The following is a 24,786-nucleotide window of genomic DNA, read 5'->3' as shown; positions in this document are numbered from 1 at the left end:
TTATTTATAGTATGATATTTTCAAAAAATTTAAGTGCTAGTTATAATTTGAAGAGACTGAATCATCCGGTTCGACAGATTTTATACCTATATAATTTTGTTATAACGACCGGTCTATTCAACCGAGTTATCCGGTTTAACCCGATTTAATCATGCGGTTCGAAAAGTGTCTCGATAGTTCGACCAATAAACCAGTGACCCAATACCCTCACCAGTTTGATGTCCGGTCCGGTTTTTAAAACACTGTGCCTATCAAATGGAATGTCATTGATTGATCAAATAATCAGATGACATAATAACCGTATTAGAGCACTATTATTGGTGGGTGTTGCACAAAGTTCAATTTAATTGTGTCAGTAAAATCAAAAAAATATATTGTATTCCCTTCATTTGTGTTTATAAGCAAATTTTAACTTTTTAAATTTATTAAATAAATAATGTATTTAGATTATATACAAGAACATCAATTATTAAATAATTGAGAAAAAGAAGGGAGGGGTATATGTGTTGCAAAACTTTCCAAACAGTGCCCTACAAAGCAACGTATTAATATTGACCAACCGGACTAAATTCAATACAATTGTTCAATTATATATTTATTTATCAATGGTAAATATAAATTCGGAATAAATTAATAATCATTATGTCAAATCAAAAATTATTCGAAAATGCAAATTAAATATATTAAAATAATAAGAATCATTTTGTCATTATTTAAGAATAGAAATGCTAATTTTAGTTATTTGAAAATTTATGTAGAAACCTTATCTTAAAAATTATAAAATGTTTTTATTAAAAATTTATATTAAATGTGCTTTTTGGTTTTTTCCTTTACAAATTTTATATTTTTAGGTTTATTAACATGTGAAAAAAGTATAGTTGCTTGGTAAGCCACTCCCATCTGCAAATTTTAGTTGGCTTGCCAGGTTGGAAGAAAACAATGATTTCTTATTCATTTACTTATAAAATTTCTTTATTTTAATATTAATTAAAATTATTATAATTTGTTATATTTTAAATAAAAACAAAATTTAATATAAATGAAATATTAATATGTAAGTTTAAGTTGTGAAATCTTATTATGAGTTCTTTTAAGCTTCATAGAATTTTTTATTATAAGTTGTGTTGAATTTTTCACACGTCTTAAAAAATATAATCAATTTCATAAAAAAAAATTAAATAAATCATTAATAATATGAAAAATGTAAATTTAAATAACTGATGAGATGGAAAAAAAATATTTAAAAGTATAATAGAAAAATAATATTAATAATTTCTTGATATTATAACTTGATACAAATATTTTTTTTCAAGAGGGAGTCCTATATTATGTATGTATTTTGCTTGATGAACGGGGCTCCCAAATTTAAGCAACATCAAGAACAAAGAAAAGACAATAAAGTTGAATCCATGTTCAACTACAACAAAGCAAACAAAGCAAACAAAGCAAAGGTGCAATTATGTATTAATTAAAAAACTAATACAAATCACTTCACTTATTCATTAGAACATAACTAAACCTAACGCATATTACCAATTTTATCACCAGCAACAGAATTAAGAGAACCATTTTTATCACCCGCATCAGGATAAAGAGAACCAATCTTAAGGAATTCCACAGGAAAATCATCGATAAACCTCAAAACCAAAGGTGATACACCTTTTTCAGAATTGAACTTATTCAGTCCAAGAGGACCACACTCACCACCAATATCGAAACAAAATCCAAGAGTATAAGAACTTTCATCTCGATATTTCATTATCAAAAACTTGCCAGCGAATGTTTCAACGCCGTTATAGTTTTCAGGACCACCAATACCAACACGTTTCTGTTTAGTAGAATTATCAACAAACAGTAACCATTTCGATGATTTAGCGCAGTCAGGTTTCTCGACGAACTCAATCTCAAGATTAGTGGCTGTTAAGATGTTATCATTGGTGCTTTCTGGTATGGTGAACTTAACTGGTATCCCTACTTCAAAACCGTACTGTGCTACAGTTAGTGGACACTCTGAAAGAGGGCTTAGGTTTAGTCCTCCACTATTAGGGTTACCATTTGCTGGAAAAATGAAGTATTCTTCATCATGGGTAATGGGGTTACCATCAGTGTCCAATACTTGTGAAGGAGTAAAAGCAGGAGCAGCGTTGTTTGATGGAATGTTTGCGATGAAAGTGAAGAGGAGGAAGGAAAGGATGAGAGATAAAACGTGATTCATGGTTTCTTGTATATGTGTTTTGGTACTTTAGTTGCCTCTGCTGGATTAGTTATATAGAGTATTCAAGATATCGGTAGCTTAGATTCGTGGCAGATATCGGTAGCTTAGATTCGTGGCTGATAGCTATCCTCGTGTTACGCATGCAACTTTTCATAATTCATACTTCAAATATTTTTTTTTTATTTTTTTTGGTTACAATTCATACTTCAATTACTCCTATACAATTCTGAATTAGTAATTTTTTTTAAACGCCAAAAAGCAAAATTTTATTACTAAAAGGCATGAGTGAATATCTCGTTACATTCTCAGACGCATAGTGAAAGTAGATACATATAGAAATACCTTTTTTTTAAAATTTAGTTTAGTCTTAGGTCCATCTATGAAGCGTTAAAAATATAGGAAACGTTGAGAAAATGCAAATCATTTCAGTTTAGTAAATTTTTCGGAGATGCATCAATGAAATGTGTTAAAAACAGAGTGTTCCATAGATATATTTACGAAATATTCTAAATTTAAATTTTTTTAACAAAAATGGAATATCAAATTATAATTCAATTTATACAAATGTATTCTTTTGGTGTACTATTTTCCATTGTCTTAGAGGTTAGGGTTTAGGATTTAAAAAAATGGAACATCAAATTATAGTGCAATTTATTTATGCGATGTATACGATGTATTATTTTGGTGTACTATTTTCTAATGTCTTAGGGTTTAGGATTTTAAAAAATGGAACATCAAAACATAACAGAATGTTCCGTAGGTACATATACAGAACACTCTGTTTTTAACAAATTTCATATACATCTCCAGAAGATATAGTGAACTAAAATAATTTGAATTTTCCCAATGTATATTATGTTTTTTATGCTTCCGTAGATATACCTAAAAAAAACCAATTTTTAAAAAAATCATATTTTCGAATGTACATATACAGAAACAACGGAATTTTTTTACAATGCACGTAGTGCATAAGAGACCTAAACAATGGAGTTAGAGTTTCTCATAAGAAATGCCAATCGTACAATTTAACATGATCCAAAACATCTGGACAAAATATTACATATTAGTATGCATCAGTAAAATTAATAACTATAAAATTAAATTTACATATTAATTTTATTTTACATATTACTATAAAACTAGTAAGATTGCAGTACTATCGCATCTCTGTCGAAATTCCCATCTACATGCCGCGATATATAATTTATCACTTAAGAAAAATGTTTTACAGTCCATTAAATTTTCACAAAATTTCAAACATAGACGAACTAAATGCATACCATTATCCATTGATCCAATCATTACTTTCAAACAAAATGAAAATATGGCTAAACTCATCAAAAGCGAAAATGTTCCTTTTGTTATGTTCTAAATTTATGATTTCTTACCTTCAAAATGTCAAAATAAAACATTGTTACAATGCACAAAATAAAAGTTGTCAACTAATTTATTTTGTAGCTCCAACCCTGTAGTTAACCGTTCTGGCAATATGCTAACCATTTTTTTTTCATCCTACAATTGCATGAAGAAATACGTCAGAGTTAATCCAATTTTCAAAATGCAAAATATATAATCTAAAGTTTTAATTTCAAAGATACATATAAATTAACCAAGGATCATATTACACAATCTACAAAGTAAAGTGTAAAATCTTACCAATTATGAAACATACCAATTATCAAAGGCTTACATTTGAATTACTATGATATGTCAAAATCAAACATTTTGAAATAAAAAACATTTACATTTATTCATCAATTAAAAATGTATAACTATTTATCTTAACTAAATGTTCATAAAAACAACAAAAAAGAAACAGTCAAGATTAATATTAGACCATTTACAATGGTTTCAACACTCAACACCCACTTTTTCAACTTCCAACACTTCACATCATTTTCTCTCTCTTCCACCTAATAACTCAACACTCATTCAACTTTTACCTTTTCCAATGGTTTTTCACTCAACACCCTACCCCACCACTTTTTATTTTGATATTCTTATTTAAATTTTATTTTTATTTTTATAATTACATAAAATTACAATTATCGATTAAAATTAAATTAAAATAATAAATACTTAACAATTTATTTTTTAATTTTTTGTAATAAAAACAAAATTTATTTAAATAATTGGATACGATACAAATCATATTAAATTAAATTAAAATACAACACACAAGTGAAAAACTTGGTTTTTTTTTCTGTGTCCAAATCAAATGAACCAAGTCTCTATTTATAGAGAAAAAAAATCATGAATTTTGGTAAAATAAAAAATAAAAAAAAAATTTGCAACGAAATAATTGAGTTCAAAGTATTAAATGGATAAAAATCTGGCCAGCCAATCACAAACAGCCACATGCCCCCCTGCGTCAGCCTCAATTGTGTTGAGTTTTCTCAACACCTCTCTCTTCCACCTCACACTCAACACTACTCTAAACACCCATTGGAAGAGATTTTGCATGTTGAGTTCAACTAAACACACCCATTGCACATGGTCTTAGTAATGAAGAATCAAAGTAAAAGAAAAAGCTGTTTACCTTACTTAGAATACCTCTTTGTACACTATATTGGTAGTAGCCGTACATGATTTATTGCCCTTTTTGTGTATTAGTATTTTTAAACCATTCTTCTTCATTCTTAAAAGTGTCTCATTGTTTACAATGATTTACGTTAAACAACCGCTAGTCTTCTAAATTTTTATGTATATTTTTGGTAAATCACATGATCGATTTGATTGATCCTAGGACATGTGCCTAAGTGATTCTGCCTTTGTGATTAAATTCATCTTCTTGACTCTATTCTAAAAATGTATTCGAATTTACAATTGATATGAAGATAATGGAGTATGTAACAATAAAATTTAAAGAAAGACTTAGAGGATTTCGACTGTAAATATAAAAGACATAACTTGACGAAAAGTACGTCAATGACTTGCACTAATAAAACGAAAACAATATTAGAATGACAATGGTGGTACACGTACATTCTCAACAAACTCTTTCTCTCACACTTGGTACTTGAGAATTTTGAGTAACTTTGTACAAAATGAACACCCCTTTTAACATTAAAAGACTCATATTTATACTAATTCGACCCTAACAGTCTTTTTCTAACGAAATTCCACGTTGCTTCCACGTGTCTCTTTGGCTAAACAAATTACTTCGAAATTCAAATACTCCCGCTCGAAAATTTCAAAACACGATCCACGTAACTTATTAAAATGCGTATAACCTTTAAAATATTTTGCAAATATCTTCAATCCTTGCCTTAAACATTTCGAAGACTTTCCAATAGAAGCTTCAGCTCAACACAAAGAAAAAGCTCTTACTCGAAGGAACTCTAAGAAATATCTTTGCATGATTCTCTCTTATTTTCTCTTCAAAACATACAGTCTAACAACTTTATTTTGATCGTCGAAATCTCCAGCTAACAAATTGCCCCTGATAAATGTCTATTTCGAATGAAATGTAGAAATAGAAATTTCTTGCCACTACAAATTTCGACTGCTTTAACCTTTTGATCTTCCAAAACTTAATGGCGTCATTATAATTATGACGTTTCTTTCCAAACGTCTCATCAAGACATGCGCTATCAAGGTAATCATTACTCCTAATAAGTAGGAGTGAGGCTAAAACCTATACAACCGCTTGGACAAACAATCAGTGTCAAACGCGTTTCCCACTAACTTTAAACCATAAAATTTCAGAATTGTAAGAGAATAACTTCCGTCCCTATAAATAGTGATCCTTGTCACTTTCAAAACCTTTCTTCTTGCTTTCTCCATAAAAAGTTCTATAACATCTTCTCTTTCACAAATCCGTTCAAAGATTTTACATTCTCTTCAACAAAAACTCAACTTCAATGGCTCCCGGTAACCAAAAACTCAAACAAACACAACTTGAAGATGCTTCTCAACCAATCGTGAAGATCTCAAAGCCACTGCAAGTGGGAAATCAGGAATACGTACCAGAATCTCCCTATCTTGAAGAGAAACGCAGAATCTATGCTTCTCAGGTATTGATGCCTCTTGAAATATCTGGTGAAACACACGCATTTATGAGTCCACTCCTTGACCCTAATGTGAATATGCATTATGAATTATTTCCCAATTATCATAGGTCTAGACCCCTTGTTAGCAAAAACAAAGTTGATGGTAAGGGAAAACCCATTTTAATTGAAGCCGTAGAAATTCGACAAAACCAAGCTACGTCTTTGATGGAAGCTTTGGTAGCCCAAGAAACAATTCGACTAGAGTATATGACAAACACCCTTAAGGTGTTTAGATCTATCCCTTTAGCGAAAGATCATGAACCTTATTATGCTTGGCTAGAGAAAGTTGAGCCAAGAAAATCTCAATTCTGGAAATACTTAGGGATTTATGATTTAATCCAACTGTCAAAGACTGGACATGAGTACAATTAACCAATGTTAGTAGCGTCCTTGTATTTCTAGGACGCGTCTCACAATACCTTCCACCCATACTTTTCGATATGGCTGCTATTATTAGGCTTCGTCCGATTAGAAAAGATTAATTCGACCCCAACTATATGAATGTAGATACCATTAATTTTGGAGAAAGTAAGGCCACCTACACCCTCTTCACTACGAAACACCATAACAAGGATAGCACTGATGTCTCCGATGAGGAACACATGCGTCTTTTGTTCAAGATCGCTACAAGTGGCGAAAAGATTCCTAGCCAAGGTGAATCAACTCAATTATGGTAGGAAACTTGACCTAAGCCAGAAGATTCTTGGGTATCTCTATGAGTGTCTTGGCGAATCTGCAGACCTCTTGAAAGCTTACGAAGCTGGAACCTCTCTATTATTCGCTGGACCCTTTTGGCTACTGCAAATGTGGTCAAATGCCACCTTCGAATCTGCTTTACCAAAGAAAGGGCTGGTTAACAAAAATGATGATGCTAGCAAGAACAGAATATTCGAAGGAACAAGACTGGTGTACTTGACCCCTCAGGATGAAAGAGGACAACTTCCCGAAGCCTTTTGAGCTTATATGATGATGTTCGCCAAACATTGTCATTTTAGCCCTTCGGTGGCTCCTTTTGCTCAAAAGAAGATAGGCCCATAATGGTGTACTCAAGAGTTCCCTGCTCCTCTGCCAGATCCGCAAGCTGAACCCATAGCTATTTGGGAGGCATTCTTGACCCCTAAGATGTTATCTCATAGACTGAGAACTTCGAAGAGACGTTATGGTCTCCTAAGCTATCAACCTAATTTAGTTTCGAGACAGTTTGGCCTTATTCAAATTAAGCCAAAACCTATGTATGAGAAGAAGAGCCATTTGTGCCTTCACTCTATGTTTTCGACCGAAGAAAGCTTCAAATCCTGGACTGCTAGATACATTGGGACACCTCTCTTACAACCATCTCCTTCAGATCCTCCTTCTACTGTACCCAAGAGTTCTCTACATGGTGGTCGAGTTATTACAACAAAGAGATCATTGATGTTCCTACTCTCTCGAAAGAACTAACTACATCTTTCACTTCTACGCAGGAGTGCTTCAAGAAAGGTACTACGACGCATATCAAGAAAATTCAAGCGTTCCAGATATTCTTCAAAACTGCTTATAGGCCATATGACCTTAGTCGAACCATTCGCGAGGTAGCTTTTACATTACACGAAAAGTTTTCTAAAAAATTGGAGAGTCTAAAATTGCCTTCATACGTTCACCTTCAACAACGTTATGAAACGACTTTTAATATGTATCCTCCAAAATTCCCTCGACTGCCCAGTGCTGACTTTGGTGTGGCTTTAAGTCTTCCATTCCCAGACTGGTTCGTCTATGGGGATATCACAAATATCCTTCGTGAATAATCCAAACAACACGTCGAATGAGTGGTTCCGACTAAGCATACCCTGGACAGTTTCCAAGGACATCTTCACATTGGCCTTGAACACGTTCGTGTTCTAACTCCGATATCTGAAGGTGTGGAACGGGAGAATATTTTGATTTCGCAAGTCTTTTTTCCTCTCTAGGGTTTATTATACTAACTTGTTTGTTTTTTTTTCCTATTTGATTTCAGCTATTGATCGAAGGAAAACCATTAAAGACAAAGTAACTAATGCGCGAAAGCCTACAACTTCGTCTAAAGACAAGAAATCTAGTGAAGATACCAACACCAGCAAATCTAAACCTGTGGTAATCATTCGAGTCTTTATCTGCACAACTGGATTCGTTATTGCAAAATACTGACATCTCTTTTTGTATATTCGACACTTTTTTTCTCCTTCTATATTATTTTTGATTTTCTGTGTTGGTGATGTCCTTCAATTGAAGTCAATACGTTGTTGATGATGCGTGTAATAGGGACTCAGGGCGATTATTGAGAGTTGAACCGAGGGAGGTTGAAAGATTGAGTCACTGGAGATTAAATGAGAGAAATTGAGATGAAGGTAGGATATCTAGGATGGACTTCAGCTCTTCTCCATTGAATTTCAATGAGAAGCTTCAATGGAGCTTTGGTTATGAGCATGTGGTGAGGTTAGGGATGAATGTGAGGATGGAAGAGATGAATGAGAATGATGAGAGTGAAGAGATAATTTGATAGAGAGAGAGGTGAAGAAGATGATTGAAAGTGGTGAAATGAGGCGTGTAGAGCTTCTGAATGGGAGGGAAGTCTGTTTAAATAGTTGATGAGATGGACAAAATCAGTTAGAGGAAAAGAGATGTGAGCCTTTAGATTGAGGGAGGAGGTTATGAGATTGGAGGATGAAGATTGGGCGGTTAGAAGTTTGTTATTGTTAGTTACATGGCAGTTAGAATTGGTTATTTCTGTTATATTTTGAAATTCAGTTAGTGATTAGTTTCTGTTAGTAGTTATGGAAAGTTAGTAATAGGTTAGGAGTTGGAATTACTGCTGAACTATATGTTGTTTTTGATATAACTATGTGCATTCCTTTCTTGAAACCAAATTGAACTTTTGTTATTTTTTTCCTTTTGACAGAACAATTTATTCATGATGTGATGATGATATTCTAAACCTGTTTTGATTGGTAGGTGTATGAAACCTTAAGATTAGCATGTACGTATGTTTAGGCACTTGGCTTAAAATAAGCTCATGAATGACGACAGACTGTGTTGACATGATGCAGGGTTACCATGATTGGAGTTTGATGAATCTTTATTAATTCTGATTGGAATTGACTTGTGCTTGATTTTGGTTCTGACTGGAACTGACTAGTGCTTGATTTTAGTTTTGACTGGAACTGATTGTGTATATGCTCCTGATTTGTAATGAGATTTTGGTTCCTGTATGGACATTTGAATTTGTAATGGAATTTATTTTGTAACAAAAAGGTCTTTTTGGAATGAAATTGATGTAACGGTTGGTAATGGATCACATAATGATTTTTATTTTGTTTTGCATTTGAAACTTTTGAATGAACCTTGAATGAAGTTTGAACCCACTTGCTTGGAAATCCTAATCTTCCAATTCTTGTAACTTGCATGAGCACCATAAGATAAGATTGCATGAGTACCATAAGATAAGATGCCAATTACCATGTTCATATCAAAGCCTTGCATGAGAACCAAAGAGGTAATTTGCAACATAGCTAATTAGAGGAATTTATAGGAATCAATGAGCGACACCCTAATTGTATTGTGATTCCAGCAACTTAAGCAAACTCTTTTTGACCAATGAAGAAAGCTCAAGTGAAACCCCTTTGGCGTAGAATAGCTTTGCACGATGATGAGAAAGAAATCTACAGTGATCATAAGTTAAATTCTAATCCCCTTGATCCATGCTCATAGATAGTCTCAGATGAATTTAACTTGAGTGAAGTAGAAACCCCAAATTCCAAGATCTTTGATCCCAAGTCGAATTTATTGATTAATGATGCATGATGATATGATGACCTAATGAAAATGCATATGAAGTGAGGAACATAAGTTAGTTAATTGTGAAATTAGGAGGGCAAATTTTGAGGTGCAACAGGTATCTAACAAAGTTTAATTTGTTTGGTAAGTATATGCTTGAAGACCTATACCAATACGAATTCTTCAAGCACATGACCAGAGACAAGATAATATTTTCATCTATTACCCTAAAGTCAAAAGGATATGTCACATATGGATACAACAACAAAGGATGTATTCTTGGTAATGGCAAAGTTGGAACTCACTCTTTTACAATAATTGATGATGTTCTCTATGTTGAAGGCTCAAAGTATAATCTCATTTACAACAATTAATTATGTTCTCTACGTTGAAATTATTATAAAAGATGAAGTCACTCATGAAGTAAAGCTTATTAGAAAAATGATCAACAACATCTTCATGGTATCATTAGACAACTTATCTTTAAAAATCAAGTGGCTAGTAGTAAGTAATAATGATGCACAGCTTTGGCACATATTCATATGGAACATCTGAATAAACTATTTAGACATGGTCTTGTTATTGGATTACCTAAGATGAAACTCATCAAATATAGGTTGTGTGATGCATGTCAAAAAGGAAAGAAAACAAAAGAATATGGTGTATATTATAAGGCATATCCAATTAATTCATATTAACTTGTTTAGTCCTTCAAGGACTAGAAGCTTTGGCGATAATATTTATGCTTTAGTTATTGTTGATGATTTTTCTAGATATTCTTGGAAATGATTTTGGATGTAGAAAAGTAACGCATTCAAAGCTTTCAAGAGATACGTAGATCAAGTGTAAAAGGAGAAGTCCATGAATATTGTATCAGTTAGAAGTGACTATGAGAATTTCAAAATGCATCTTTCGAAGAATTTTGTGACGAACATGGCATTTTGGATAATTTTTCAGCATCAAGTAATCCTAAACAAAATGGTGTAGTCGAAAGAAATAATCGGTACTTAGTCTAACTTGAATGAAAAATGTTTAGCGATTCAATTCGACCAAAATATTTTTAGGCAAACGCAGTAAGCACGAATTATTATGTAAGCAATTGAGTTATAATAAGACCACTACTACTGAATATATATCTTACCATGATTGGAAGAAAGATTCTACTATGGAAGATTTTCTATGGTAAGGTATTGTGTGGTTGTATGCACCTTCTTTACATCCACGTGCTACTAGCCGTCGTAAAAAGACACTAGCGCATAACATGCCACTATAATTGTTTAAAACAACTGTATTAAAAAGTCAAGGTTAGGTGTTCGATTCAAAGCGCCTGCATTATTTTTTGCAGATTTCAACATATTTCACCCTGGTTCTATAGAATTCAACCGCAATAAAAGACATAGCGCATAACATACCACCATTGTCCTTGATTACAACTGTGGTGATATGTTTACTTGAATTTATTATAACTTATGTGGAATGCTTGTTTCACCAATTGCTTACTTAACATATAACCTTTCAATGTGATTTAGAAAATTATAATATGAAATATGAAGTTATATTAGAATAACAACTTACACTAATCAATGTTGTAAAAGCTTTTTGCAGTCCATAATCCACATTTCACTCCTTAATGATTAGATCTTGTTTCAGTGCTTCTAGTTATTCAACTATCCATTCCTTTACTTGTATGTTATTTTGAAAAATATTATTTACTTTAAAAACAAAATTAGAGGTGAAGGAAGGGGTAATTGAAGAACTAGAAGCATTAAACCAAGTTCTAACCGTTAAAGAGTGAAATGAGGATAATGGGCTACAAGTATCTTGTATAATATTTATAAGTATAATTTGTTTTATAATATAACTTAATATCTCATGTTATGATTTTCTAATTTAATTCAAAAGGTTATATATTTGATAAGGGGTTGGGAATACATTCAAACCATATACGATATAATAAACTCATCTTCTATGACATGTTGACTAAACGAAATGAAGCTGTAATTAAAAAGGCATATCATTAAACAAACCTTGACAACAACATACATCAATAACAAACCTTAAACAACATACAAAATACAACATAAAACTTTTATTAACAAAAACAAAATCATCAACAACATATCTTAAACAACATATAATATACAATTTTTATTACCAACAACAAACAACTTTTATCAATAATAACATACCTTTACAACAACATAGAACATATATCAACCAAAACAAAGTCATCAACAACATACAACTTTTATAAACAACAACATACCTTAAACAACATACAACATATATAAATAAAAACAAAATCATAAACAACAAAACTTAAGCAACATATAACTTACAACTTTTATTACCAATAACATAAAATTTTGTCAACAACAACAAAAAACATATACAAAAAATAAATAAATCATCAACAACATACCTTAGACAACATACAACATACAAATTTTATTACCATCAACATACAACTTTTATCAACCACAACATACCTTAAACAACATACAACATATATCAACAAAAACAAAATTATCAACTACATACACTTTTCACCTTGGTTGTTAAAAATGATTATGATAATATATAAGTATATTTCACAACAATTTCTATTTTTGACCATGGTGAAATATATATATATATATATATATATATATATATATATATATATATATATATATATATAAGTTATATGCCCAATCATAAACAAACAAAAAAAAGGAAAACTGCTAGTGCTAAGATTCAAAGTTTGTAACCCTTAACATATCACTACGGTAATTCTAATGGACCATAGTGAAAAGTCTTTTACTAAAAGAAAGAAAAAAGCAAGCACCTAACTAAGAGCTATTATCTCGTTTGGTTTAATAGCCATGGAAATATCTTGTTATGTTAGGTGCTTTTTCTAGTAGTGGATCAATCATAAAAAAGACTCCACATGAACTCTTTAAAGGAAGGAAACCAACCATCTCAAACCTTCAGAGTTTTGAATGTAAATGCTTTGTTCTCAACAACTACAAAGACAATCTTAATAAGTTCGATGATAAATTCGGTGAAGATATCTTTCTTGGTTACTCTCTTACAAGTAAGGCTTATAGAATATATAGTAAAAGAACATTAGTTATAGAAGAATCTATGCTTGTTTTTTTATGATTCTAACCCCTCCAAGGAGGATAAAGTTGTTTGTGATAATGTTGATATAATAGAAGTAGCGAGTGAAGACGATATTAAAGAAGATCATGTTGAGCAATCGGGACACAAAGATCAAATTACTCAACAAGAGCAGAACCAAAGTGATCTTCCACAAGAATGAATAATTCATCGTGATCACCCTATTGAGAGCATCATTGGTGACATTAGCAAAAGAGCATATAAAAGGTTCAATCTCAAGGATTCTTGCTTGAACATGATATTTGTAGCTAAAATAGAACCTTCAAATATTAATGAAACATTAAAATATGAAGACATTACAAAAAACATGCTAAAGTTATGAGGGTTTTTAAACCATTTTGCGGGGTTTTCGACCTCAGCAAATTGTTTTGCGGGATTTATGAAAACTCCCGCTTATACGATTGCCATAATATATATGCGGGAGTGTCAGGTGACCGCTGGTATCCTACCGAATATACAGGGGTGGTTTCAAACCCTGTTTTTTTAATAAATAAAAAAAATACTTATCAAATGTTATAAAAATATCATCGCTGAGACACACCATTGTTATATTAAGAGAAAATTGTATTTATTTTAGTTAAAGTATAAATTGAGAAGCAAAATCTATAATTAAGTATAAATTATTTGGCGCCATTTCATTTAGCGCATTCACTTCCAGTCTGTCCCAAACCTAGACATTTTGGTAAATACCCCAAAAACTTGGTTTTTTCTATAATTTTTTTATTAAACCTGGTTATTTTAATTTTTTTTCTACCTTCGTGCCCAACAAAGGTTTTGTTGATCAATGAGAAAAATTGAGTCAACTAGTATTGAATGGGTGTTGTTGGGGGAGATCAGTAAAGTACATAAGTCATAAAGGTTTATTATTACTGCTACCGGTATATGTCTCAATTATTGTGAACTTGAATAGAGTTTAGCTAGTCTTCTAGTATTTGTTTAATAAAAGTGGACATGTGAAGAATTGGACATGTGAAGTATTTGTTTAATAATAGAGTTTAGCTAGTCTTCTAGTATTTGTTTAATTACAAGCCCAATGTCTAATTCCCTTTATGATAGTACGTTGTCCTATCATTAACAGACATTAATGCAGTATGCAGAAACAAAACCAATTCTCAATATTACACATTACAAGTACACTAAAGTAATTCTCCAAACAAGAGACCAATGCATACTAATATTATGAAGGTCCATTTCCAATCCAACATGTTCAAGAAGTTTATAGCAATTCTTACATATTCATATAATATGAGAAACAAAATTTTAAAATCTACCAGAGAATACAGGGTATATTACATGGTTGTAAAAAACTATTAAATAAATACACCAACTTCTTAACGAAATTAAATAAATACGAAATTAAATACACCAATTTCTTAACGAAATTAAATAAATACTAAATTAAAATCAAATGAAATTAAATACTCCTTATCTTTTAGTGTATTACTTACCAATGGAACTCAAATCAAAATTAACCTGAACACTATTTACACTTAACAATTAAACACTAAATTCTTAAATCAAACCCCAAATATATTTCTCATTACAATCAAACCCTCTTACTATTCTATCACTACTACAATTTCAAGCTATAATAGCACTAATTTAATAGCATTTTTTAATAAAGTGCTATTAAATATTCAACACATGGACTTATGATAGCGCTTTTGTCATGGGCGCTATTATAGATACATCCCTATAATAGCACTTTTTCTTAAACCGCTATTACAAAATATTCACCAAATATAAAAATAATAATTAATAGCGCTTTATGGAAAAATGATATTATTTGTCATCCTGTATGATAGCACTTTTTAAGAAGTGCTATTATAGCATTTATAACATAGAAAAATATAATAATTTTTTTATTTCACGTCCTTCCAAACTTTAAAAAAACACGCCCAATTTTTATTTCACAAACTTAAAAAGTAAAAAGAAAAACAAGTCTGATAAAACACGATATCCCTCTCTCACCCTCGAGAACTCAAAACTCTAGAACTCATCTTCACCAATTGTAGAAGTCATCCTCACCGCCATGGAATTTCAAAGTCCCCCACCGTAACCCTCATCGAAATCAAAAAATCGCATCTTCACCCTCACTTTCATTGAACCATATTCTATTTTTCTCCCAAATCGAAAGTTCTCCCCAAATTGAAGGTTTTTCTATTACAACGTCGATTAACAAAACCCTCTTAATCTCTGCGAAATCCTTATCTATTAGAACCATCACCTACTTTGTGAAATCCTCGTCACAAGTCTACCTCTGCGAGAGTCGATACACATAATACTCCTAATCTCAACTACTCCAACATCACAATTCCGAGAATCACTGGTGTTGATACTTTCTTGAATCGGTAAGTCTTTCAACCCCTCTCACTTCCCATTAGAATTTAGTTTATGAAAGTTTCAATTTTTCTCTAATTAGGGTTTTCTGATATGTAAAATTTGGTACTCTGATTCCTAACTCTGGAAATTGAGTTAAACCATATAACGAAAGAGTTGGCATGCTCGAAATGTATCGATGTATGTTATGAAATTGTTGAGGTAAATCATTAGTGTGGGTGAGTTTTGTGGTGGTACTGTCGGTTAGAGGAGGTATTTTGGGGATTGTCTCTCATCTTAGTTTCATATATACTTTTACACATTGTTCAGCCATAGAATACTTCCAAAAAATTGAGTGCTTATTTAAATTGAATATGAGTTTGTTAAAATCACATTAGAACAATGATTTATAGAAATTAAAAAATATAATTTTTGTAAAAACTATGGTAGGACACCGACACTTTCCATTGACAGTAATGCCATTGACTCTATTGAACTTTATTGTATAAAATTTACCATAAATATAATCATGCACTTAGTATGTTGGAGTGGTGGCTCAGTTATTCAATGTGTAGCTTTTTGGTGAAAGCCGCATAGCCACTGTTATTTCCTCACTTTCCAAACACATACCTCAACAATGATTAATATACTCTGATTGAAATGAAAATATTTTAAGTATATATTGACTTCATATTTAGTGAACTTGTCAACATAATAAATTCACGAGTCTGCCTTTATTTGAGGATAAAAGGTTCTTATGTGTTTTTAAAGAAGTTTAATGATATCTTGGAATAAACAAAAATATGAAATGCAAGTTTTATAAATTTTTTGCTATTTTATTAACTTAGTTAAAGGTATTTAATCACCCTAGTTTGTCAATCTTTTAAATTGCACCACACTTTATTTATACCTTCCCAACATGATGACCAGATTCGTAAAAACAAAAGATGTCGATAGACAGACTTTGACGTGGAGTTTTATGGTTGTGAGTCCTCTTGATGCTTACTAATTTAGATTTAGAGATGTCTTGTCACATTTTGAATCTTCCATCTTATGATTCACTAAGATTTCATAGTGGAGTAAGGCCTTTTCTTGTTTAGTTATATATATCTACACATATCTATTAACAAATTCAATATTTGTAATGTAATGTGTTTTAAACTTGATATAAGCTCTTGAGGAAGTTGTAGTTTCACTCTGAAGATTTATGTTACACCAGAAATAACTTCACTTGCTCTAAAGACGGGCTTTTTAGTAGCACTGCCTCCCATGCAGATCTTATCAAACACATGCTTACGACTATTTCTCGTCTTAGAAGCTCTTGTGATGTAGCGCTGCCTGGACTTTCTAGTAACATGTATATATTGATTCAATTCTTATCTAACGCATGTTGGTACTTTAATGTTGATTGCGAAACAATTTCTATCGAGTTGGATCGATTTTAATTTGATTTTCCGAGTCATTTCATGTATGCATACCGTGCTGCCCGGCCCGGATGTTCCAAATATATGTACATTTGCTTTTAATTACCGTTCGATGCTTACATGTTCATATTTGAGCATTTGCAAGACGTTTGTGATGGATTTAGTTGCTTTCGACGTAATGAGATTTTGAGTCGTTGCTTGTATTGACGCGGTGCTGCTCTGTTTTTCATTTCTATGTTCCGATACTTGTTCGGATATTATTTCTTTGCACTTCGATCTTATTTTGAGTTGTGATGTGATTACTTGCATTGGATTATGCTTCCTTGTTATCACTAACTCTCTGACAATTGAGTAACAATTGCTGGGAATGAATCCACGATGGACGATTGTTCCCTTGTGAATTATATATATATATATATATATATATATATATATATATATATATATATATATATATATATATATATATATATATATATATATATACTTTCTATCTTCTTTTTGTTGTTTTGTTGTTTTTTAGTACATGCTGCATTTGTCTTTTACAGGCTGCCAGAAATGAGATGTTTTCTTTGAAACCTGCTCCAATTCAAGTTTCTTATATGATATTTTATTACACAAATGGAGATACTATATAGATTACTTAGAGATCTTTGTCAGGAAGTTGCAGCTTGATGTGTTGCATCTTTTTCTGCTAAAAATCTTGTCTTAGATTATCAAAAGAAAATGGAGTTCAGTGAAATACAAGAAGAGAGTAAAGTGAAATAAGGTAATGCTGTATTAATCATCATACATATCTTATTATAAAGTCTATTTGTTTTATTACTTGATACAAATTTATTTTCTGTAATCAATTTTGAATTTTTTATTTTAGAAAGTTATTGCTTGACGTGTTGCTTATTCATGTCTCTCTGTAAGATTTAATATACATTGTTATTTCTGCTTTCAAGTCAAGTTCAAAATTCAGAATATACATTTGTGCAAACTCTATTATTTCAAGTCTTCTTATTGCATTGGCATCACATGACTCTTATTAATCTTATTGGGTTTCTCCCAATACACAATTCTCAGTCTAATACTATTAATTGAAAACGGTTCTTAGATAATTTGGTGGTGGCATGTTGAATAGGCTTCCATACTATGTTTCAAAACTTGATTAGACCACATAACATATTGGGTTAAATATGTATTTAGTCCCTATAAATATGCGACCCTGCATTTTTAGTCCCTATAAAATTTTTCTTCAATGAATGGTCCTTCTAAAATTTTTATGCATGCAATTTCAGTCCCTGCTATTTTCTAAAATTTTAAAAACTGTTTAATTACCCTTTAATTTTTAAATTTTTCAATAATTTTTTTTATATATGTTTAGAATACTGTAAAATATTTATTTACCAAGTTTTAGAATTTTTTAAAACAAGAAGAATTAAATATGAATTTTTCAAATTTTAAAAAATAATGATAAAAGTAATGAATATCTCAACTTAGAAATTAAATTTTGAGTTTCTTTTTTTTTTCAAGGAACTTTTTAAAACATTATGAACATGTCTGCAAAATAATCATTCTAAAATACACCTTGGTTTGACAGTAGGGACTGAAACTAGGTGCATAATAATTTTTTAAGGACCATTCATTGAAGAAAAATTTTGTAGGGACTAAAAATGCAGGGTCGCATATTTATAGGGACTAAAAACGTATTTAACCCTAACATATTTAGTATACACAAACCTTAAAATAAGAATATATTAGAAATAAAAAGGTGTGATTACATCAAATTAATTGGTTAGTTGGACTGGCACGACCGGTTAATTTGGTTAGAATGAGGATTGAATTTGGTTTTGGTTCGAATAGGCCTAAATAGTCGGTAATCAGTAAAACCAAAAAAAGAACTTGTTAACTAATACTGAATTGGATTTTATCAGAAAACAGGATCCAGTTTCAAGAAATCGGTCGGTTCTAAGCCTCCTTTTTTCTTCTTTTAGGCATTTCTTTGCTTTTTGATTTGTTCCAGCTACATTATTTTTTGTTGGTTGTTTTTCAATTTTCTCTCTCTTTATCAGTTGCTAAATGACACTTCTTGTGAATATGCACCTTTGTTGTATTTTGAGGTGTATATATATATATACTTTTCATAATTATTATTGATATTTGAGTCGTGTTTCGTTGTTTGGTTCTTTCATAATGAATAAGTTAAATGATATATATATATATATATATATATATATATATATATATATATATATATATATTCTATTTTTATATATTCTATTTTTATCATGAAAAGAAAATATTTTTTAAGAAGTAGTACGTTTTCATAATTTATAAAATCTAGTACGACCTATGATAGCGCTTTTTTGAAAAGGGATATTAAAGTGCGGATCTTTGATAGCTCTTTTATGAAAAAGTGCTATTAATGTTCGGGTCTTTGATAGCACTTTTAAGAAAAGTGATATTAAATCATGCCCCATAATCATGTATGTACCTTAGTGTAATATAAGCTACGATAGCGTTTTAAAAGAAGTGGTATTAAAGATTGTGCTTTTAATAGCGATTAAAAAGCGCTATCATAACTAGTTAGTCTTTAATAGCGGGGGCTTTGATAGCACTTAAAAGTGCTATTAAATATCAAAAAAAGCGCTATTAAATGTCTTTTTTGGCGTAATGCTTTTATTCAAAATGAGGGAGATGGGGTCAGATTTGTATGAGGGCTTGGCATGCAAGAGTTTTAGGATTAAGAGAATCCCTAAATATCTATTAGAGAAGAGATACAGAAAAAAATCTAACCTTAATGAGGAATACAATTGTTAAGTGCCAACATGTACTTATATTTATATATATATATATATATATATATATATATATATATATATATATATATATATATGTTTTGTGGCACTTATCGAGACTTTTGTTGATATTCGTTGAATAATTTCCCGTTTTGTGTATAAATACGTATACTTTGTGAATAGTTGTATTTTCATATACTTTTATACCGTTTGATAGTTTTTGTGTCTTTTTATAGGTATTATTGCGTATTTAAAGCATGAACAATAACGTATAGAAGACACGGCTTCAAACGCGCTATTTTGAGCAACGGAACCAACTCGTCAACGAATAAGGCTTAAAATCAAAGAATAGTAAATCATCGATTTGGTTGATATTTTGTCATTGTTAGATAGGAAATTGAATAAGCTTTCCAACGCTTCAAATTGGGCGCAAATCGGAGTTACGGTTGTCAAGTTATGACCAAAACACTAAAGCTGATTTTTTCAAGACAGCAGTCAGCGCGCGTAGCACCCTCCTGCGCGCGACGCGCGCTACACCAGATCCAAAATTGCATAAATAGGGGAAAAACACATTTTTTTTAGGTTATGTTTTGGGTATTCTTGAACCCCAACTCATCAACCTTCAATTTTTGGTAGATTTGGCTTAGAATTAACATTTGGACCTTGCAAATGGATGATCGGAGGTCGAATTTCTCATTGATTGGTGTTGTCGAACCAAGAAATGTTTGGTTCTTCTCCTCCTCTTCTCTTTGTATTTCTCTTTTGTTGAGTTTGTTTGTAAGTTTACTCTAAATCTATGTATGTTTGTTACTCTTTCTACTAGTTGTATAAAGTTTGTTTTACAAATCTTAATCGGTGTTTCCTTGATCTTTTAGCTTAAGTGCTTTGGATTTGTGTTGTTGTAAAAATAGACATCACAAATCTTGATTAGGGGGATATTTGTTAGCTTTAGATTCTAGAGATAGGATTGGAAGTTAACATCCACATAATATCTAAGCTTAATGTCTCTGTGTTGTTCGATCAGTTGAGACATTGTCGAAAGAGCAATATAGTTGAACTCTCGTCGGTGTTGCAGAAATGGACATTGATGTGAGGGATATGTGATGATTCTGATGAGTATTGTAGATTGAGTGCGGCGGAGTGGTATATCTAAGTTTGTGAGGAGTAGTTTAGATTCGAACCAGATAAGTTATTCTTTATTAAGAATGAATTTATTTTATGTTCATATGTTATATTTTTCCAGTTTACTTAAAACCCATTTAACCCAAACTCAAGAACTAAGAATGCGTCAAACGGCGATTCAATAGCACTAATCTCTGTGGACACGATAAATTCCCGGATAAATACTTCCAAAACTTTTGTTGCTTGCCGCTTTACCGTTTCAGCAACAACCGAAGAGAAGAGGTAGGTTGTTGTGAGCAGAGGACAATTGTAGGAAGTCGATGGTGAGTAGAAGCAGGACGGTGGTTGTGACTCGTGATAAGAAGGTGAAGCATTTGAGCGTTCACACGCGATGAATAAAATAAACATTGACTGTTGTAATTCCTCTTTATGAATAATTTGATATATACATAATATATTCTATACATTATTATAATTGATATTATAAATAAATTAGTTTTTTAACACATTATAAATAAATAACGTTATATGTTCAAATTATTTGTACTTATCCAAAATAAACTCTGACACCAAAATAAATCAGAATTAAAATAAAAAAACATCTAAAATGACTAAAAATATGGAGCAAAATTTCATCTAATCACGGGGGTTTATGAATTTGTGAGCAATTTTATCTATATAATCTGTGAGCAATTTTACCATTTCTTAGTTATTTTGGTATATCCACCTTTTTTTTCTAAAGTGTTGTTTGGAGTATGTTTTGTACCTTTTATTCTTTATCAGTGAAGGTAGTCATTCTCTAGTGTTATAAGAAAGTTTTTTTTTATATACTCATTATTTATTTAATAGAAAATTTTACTGGACTATGTTACGTGGTCTTTATTCTCTATTTTTATGAGAGTTTTCAACGTTAAAAATTTGTTGTCTTTGCTATTTAATTGTATTCTTAATATTATTATGAACTGGAATTGATTTTGTTTGGATGCATATTTAAATTGCACATGTTTCAGAAAAATATTACGCTTTAAAGAAAATAATTTATTTGGTTATTCCAAACAAAATGGCATCCAGAGTTTGGTTGATTTATTTTTGTGCATTTTAAGTGGTGAAAAATTATGAGGCAAATATGATTGAACTCAACACTAGTAGTTATACACTCCAAAAGACTTTCTTAGAAGACATGTTATTCAACAAATATTTGTATGATTCTATTGAGAAATAAAAAAATTAAACTTATTGATAAGTGTCATACCCCAATTTTTGACCCTAAGATTCCATCACATTTACAAATTTGTCTTTGCATCTTTTTAAAGTAAAAAATAACTGAAAATCGCATTTTCATTGCATTTCATGCATTTTTAGCGTCTTAAGCGTCTTTTTGAATTATTTTACAGCCTTCAGAAAAATTGGTTCTGCAGGTAGACCGGTAAAAAACGATTCAACATTGTACGAAAATTAGAAAGAAAAATATTTCAAGTTTTGACCTTTAATTGGTTGCTTTGTGAATCTACATTTCACGTAGATAATGTTTGTGTGCTCGCTTTATTTTTTCGGTGCAGTTCGTAGTCGCTTTTTATCGTCAGTGTCTATTTAATCGTGTATTTTAATATTCAATTTTGATCATTTGCAGTCTTTTTTATTAATCTTTCTTGTCTGTAGTTTCTTTTAATATATTCATTTTCTTTTTTTCGATTAATTAGGAGTCTGTTTTTATCGTTTTTCATTATTTCTGGTCCCCTTTTTTATTAAAAAAAATAAAATAAAATTTTTTCTTCTTGATTTTATTTTATTCTTTTAGTTTGTATTATTTTCATCATTTATACTAACTTTTTTTATTATTAGTTGTATTTGTTATTATAGAAGAAATGCATGTTTTGTGCCCAACTTTGAGGTCATTTGCTATCAAGCTATTTTAAGAATTTGAGAAAACACTAAACATCAAAGTTGTAGAGGATATTTAGGGCTTTCCAAAAAGTACAAGAACTTCTCCATAGCATTTGTGAGCTAGGAGATATGAATTTATGAAGATGGCACCATGAAGTTGTTTTTTCCATGATCAACCAAGTTGCTAAACTCAAACCATTTCTCTACAAATCTTTTTTGTAGCCTATATTGCTTCTAAATATCTCCATAATTTAATCTTTACACCATTAATTGAAGCATTATCCAAGTGGTTAAGTGTTTGTCCATTAAATTATTTCATTTTTATACTAAAGGTACCATTGTCATTTTATAAAAGCCACATTTTTAAATTTTATAAAGATGAATTCATATAGTCCGATCGATAATTCAATGACTCAGCATCTTAACTAGGTTGAATGAATGGAATATAGATTAGGCTAAGTATTATTCCAACCACTTAATAAATAACACATGTGATTTTTTTTTTTTAACAAAAAGTCTTTGTTATAAGAAACTTAAAAACTATATTGCTATAAATTAAACATTTATTTTAAGTTACGAAACTGCCTCCGTTTTTGGACATTTATTTAGAACTTTTCGCATATATTAAAAAATAATAATAATAAAAAATATATAAAAAAGATGAATTTAAACCGTTGAAAAAGGAAAAAATAATAATTCCTTAAGAGTATAAAAAAGAATAAATAATATTAATAATTTATTGATATAAATAATTGATAATTTAATACACAATTTTTTTGACCAAGTGACTTATAATAAAGAAAGGAGAAAGGAATGGAGTACTATATTATTTTTAAATAAGTGATGGAATTAAAGGGAGCAAAAGGGATGCTCCGCCCCGATACAACAAAGAAAACTACCTTTCAAAACAAAGGAGAGGTAGAATGTTCCAATAATAAAAACTACAAAGATTGACTCTCCTATGAGAGGCACACAACCACCTCCAAGAAAGTGATACAATATCCGACATACTTTCGGTAAAACTAAAGTCTTCCTTCTTAAAGATCACCACATTGCGCTTTAACCAAATCACCCAAACCGTAGCGAGCCAAACGGTACCCACAATCATACGCTTGTTTAAACAAGGAATCTTCCCGAAGAAATGAAAGAAATCACCAAACTCATCAATAGACAAATCTTCGGAAATATCAAGCCACATAAACACCCTTCTCCAAATTCGGATCGTAATATTACATAAGAAGAAGAGATGAGATAAAGTTTCCTCCTCTTTAGAACATGAGGCACAAACCGCTTCACTTCCTCCCTCCAAGACTCCCCTTCTCACCAATTGATCTCTAGTCGGGATTCTATTTAATAAAAATCTCCAACAAAAACAAAGAATTCTAGGAGGAACTTTGAACTTCCATAAATAATTTAAAGCCAAAACCTTAGATCTTTCCATCGGAGGACCGGAAAGAGACACCTTAAAAAACTCATAGCAAGAGTTAAACGAAAAGCACCCATTAGAAGACAAAGCCCAAGAGAAGCTATCGACACATTTCTCTTTAATCGGAACCAAATTTAGAACTCCCTGAAATTCTTTAATCCCCGCTGACAGCTGCCTATTGAAAGCAGTATGCAGACCCGAGGCTTCGCCTGCTGCAGCCTGCCCGGACTCATTAGCAGCATCCGGAGTGACAGAAACAGCAACCAATGGAACGCTGCTGCTGTCCCTATACTGCTGCTCCATAACAGCAGCAACAGCAGCCGCCGAACTCCCTTCAACGAACCAGCTCGATATTTTCCAGCACCAACCTCCATCAATAAAGTCCCCTGCAAAATGAATAGAGTCCGAAAAATTCCCGGCTAGAGAGAATAAAATAGGGAAAGATTCCATAAGAGATTTTCGTCCCGTCCAAGACGCATACCACAACGGCGTAGATGCTCCATTACCGATATTACATTTTATAGCACTCGTGAAATTATCAAATAAAAGCCTCTCAAAATTATCCGATACTATTAAATCCCTCCACCAATGAGACTCCTTTTTAGAC

At 31.3% G+C, this 24,786-nt stretch overlaps 1 protein-coding gene and 1 long non-coding RNA gene across 2 annotated transcripts; one reads left to right on the top strand and one right to left on the bottom strand.

Moving 5' to 3' along the window:
- Nucleotides 1-1,252: 1,252 nt before the first annotated feature.
- Nucleotides 1,253-2,249, bottom strand: LOC131623139 (kunitz-type trypsin inhibitor-like 1 protein). Its single transcript, XM_058894147.1, has one exon. The coding sequence runs from the start codon at nucleotides 2,213-2,215 to the stop codon at nucleotides 1,520-1,522; it is 696 nt and encodes a 231-aa protein (XP_058750130.1). The 5' UTR covers nucleotides 2,216-2,249; the 3' UTR covers nucleotides 1,253-1,519.
- Nucleotides 2,250-15,152: 12,903 nt separating this feature from the next.
- On the top strand, nucleotides 15,153-20,583 carry LOC131623148 (uncharacterized). Its single transcript, XR_009290155.1, has 3 exons — nucleotides 15,153-15,569; nucleotides 17,510-17,730; nucleotides 19,984-20,583. It is a non-coding gene; the product is annotated as an uncharacterized LOC131623148 (long non-coding RNA).
- The last annotated feature ends 4,203 nt before the right edge of the window (nucleotides 20,584-24,786 follow it).

The sequence above is a fragment of the Vicia villosa genome, unplaced genomic scaffold, assembly GCF_029867415.1.
Source record: "Vicia villosa cultivar HV-30 ecotype Madison, WI unplaced genomic scaffold, Vvil1.0 ctg.000053F_1_1_2_unsc, whole genome shotgun sequence".
Taxonomy (NCBI): Eukaryota; Viridiplantae; Streptophyta; class Magnoliopsida; order Fabales; family Fabaceae; genus Vicia; species Vicia villosa.
Note: the sequence above shows the minus strand (reverse complement) of the source record. Positions and strands in the feature narration are given on the sequence as shown.

Bases quoted from the DNA above. Each gene is read 5' to 3' on its own strand.
- LOC131623139 (XM_058894147.1), bottom strand. From the start codon at position 2,215: ATGAATCACGTTTTATCTCTCATCCTTTCCTTCCTCCTCTTCACTTTC.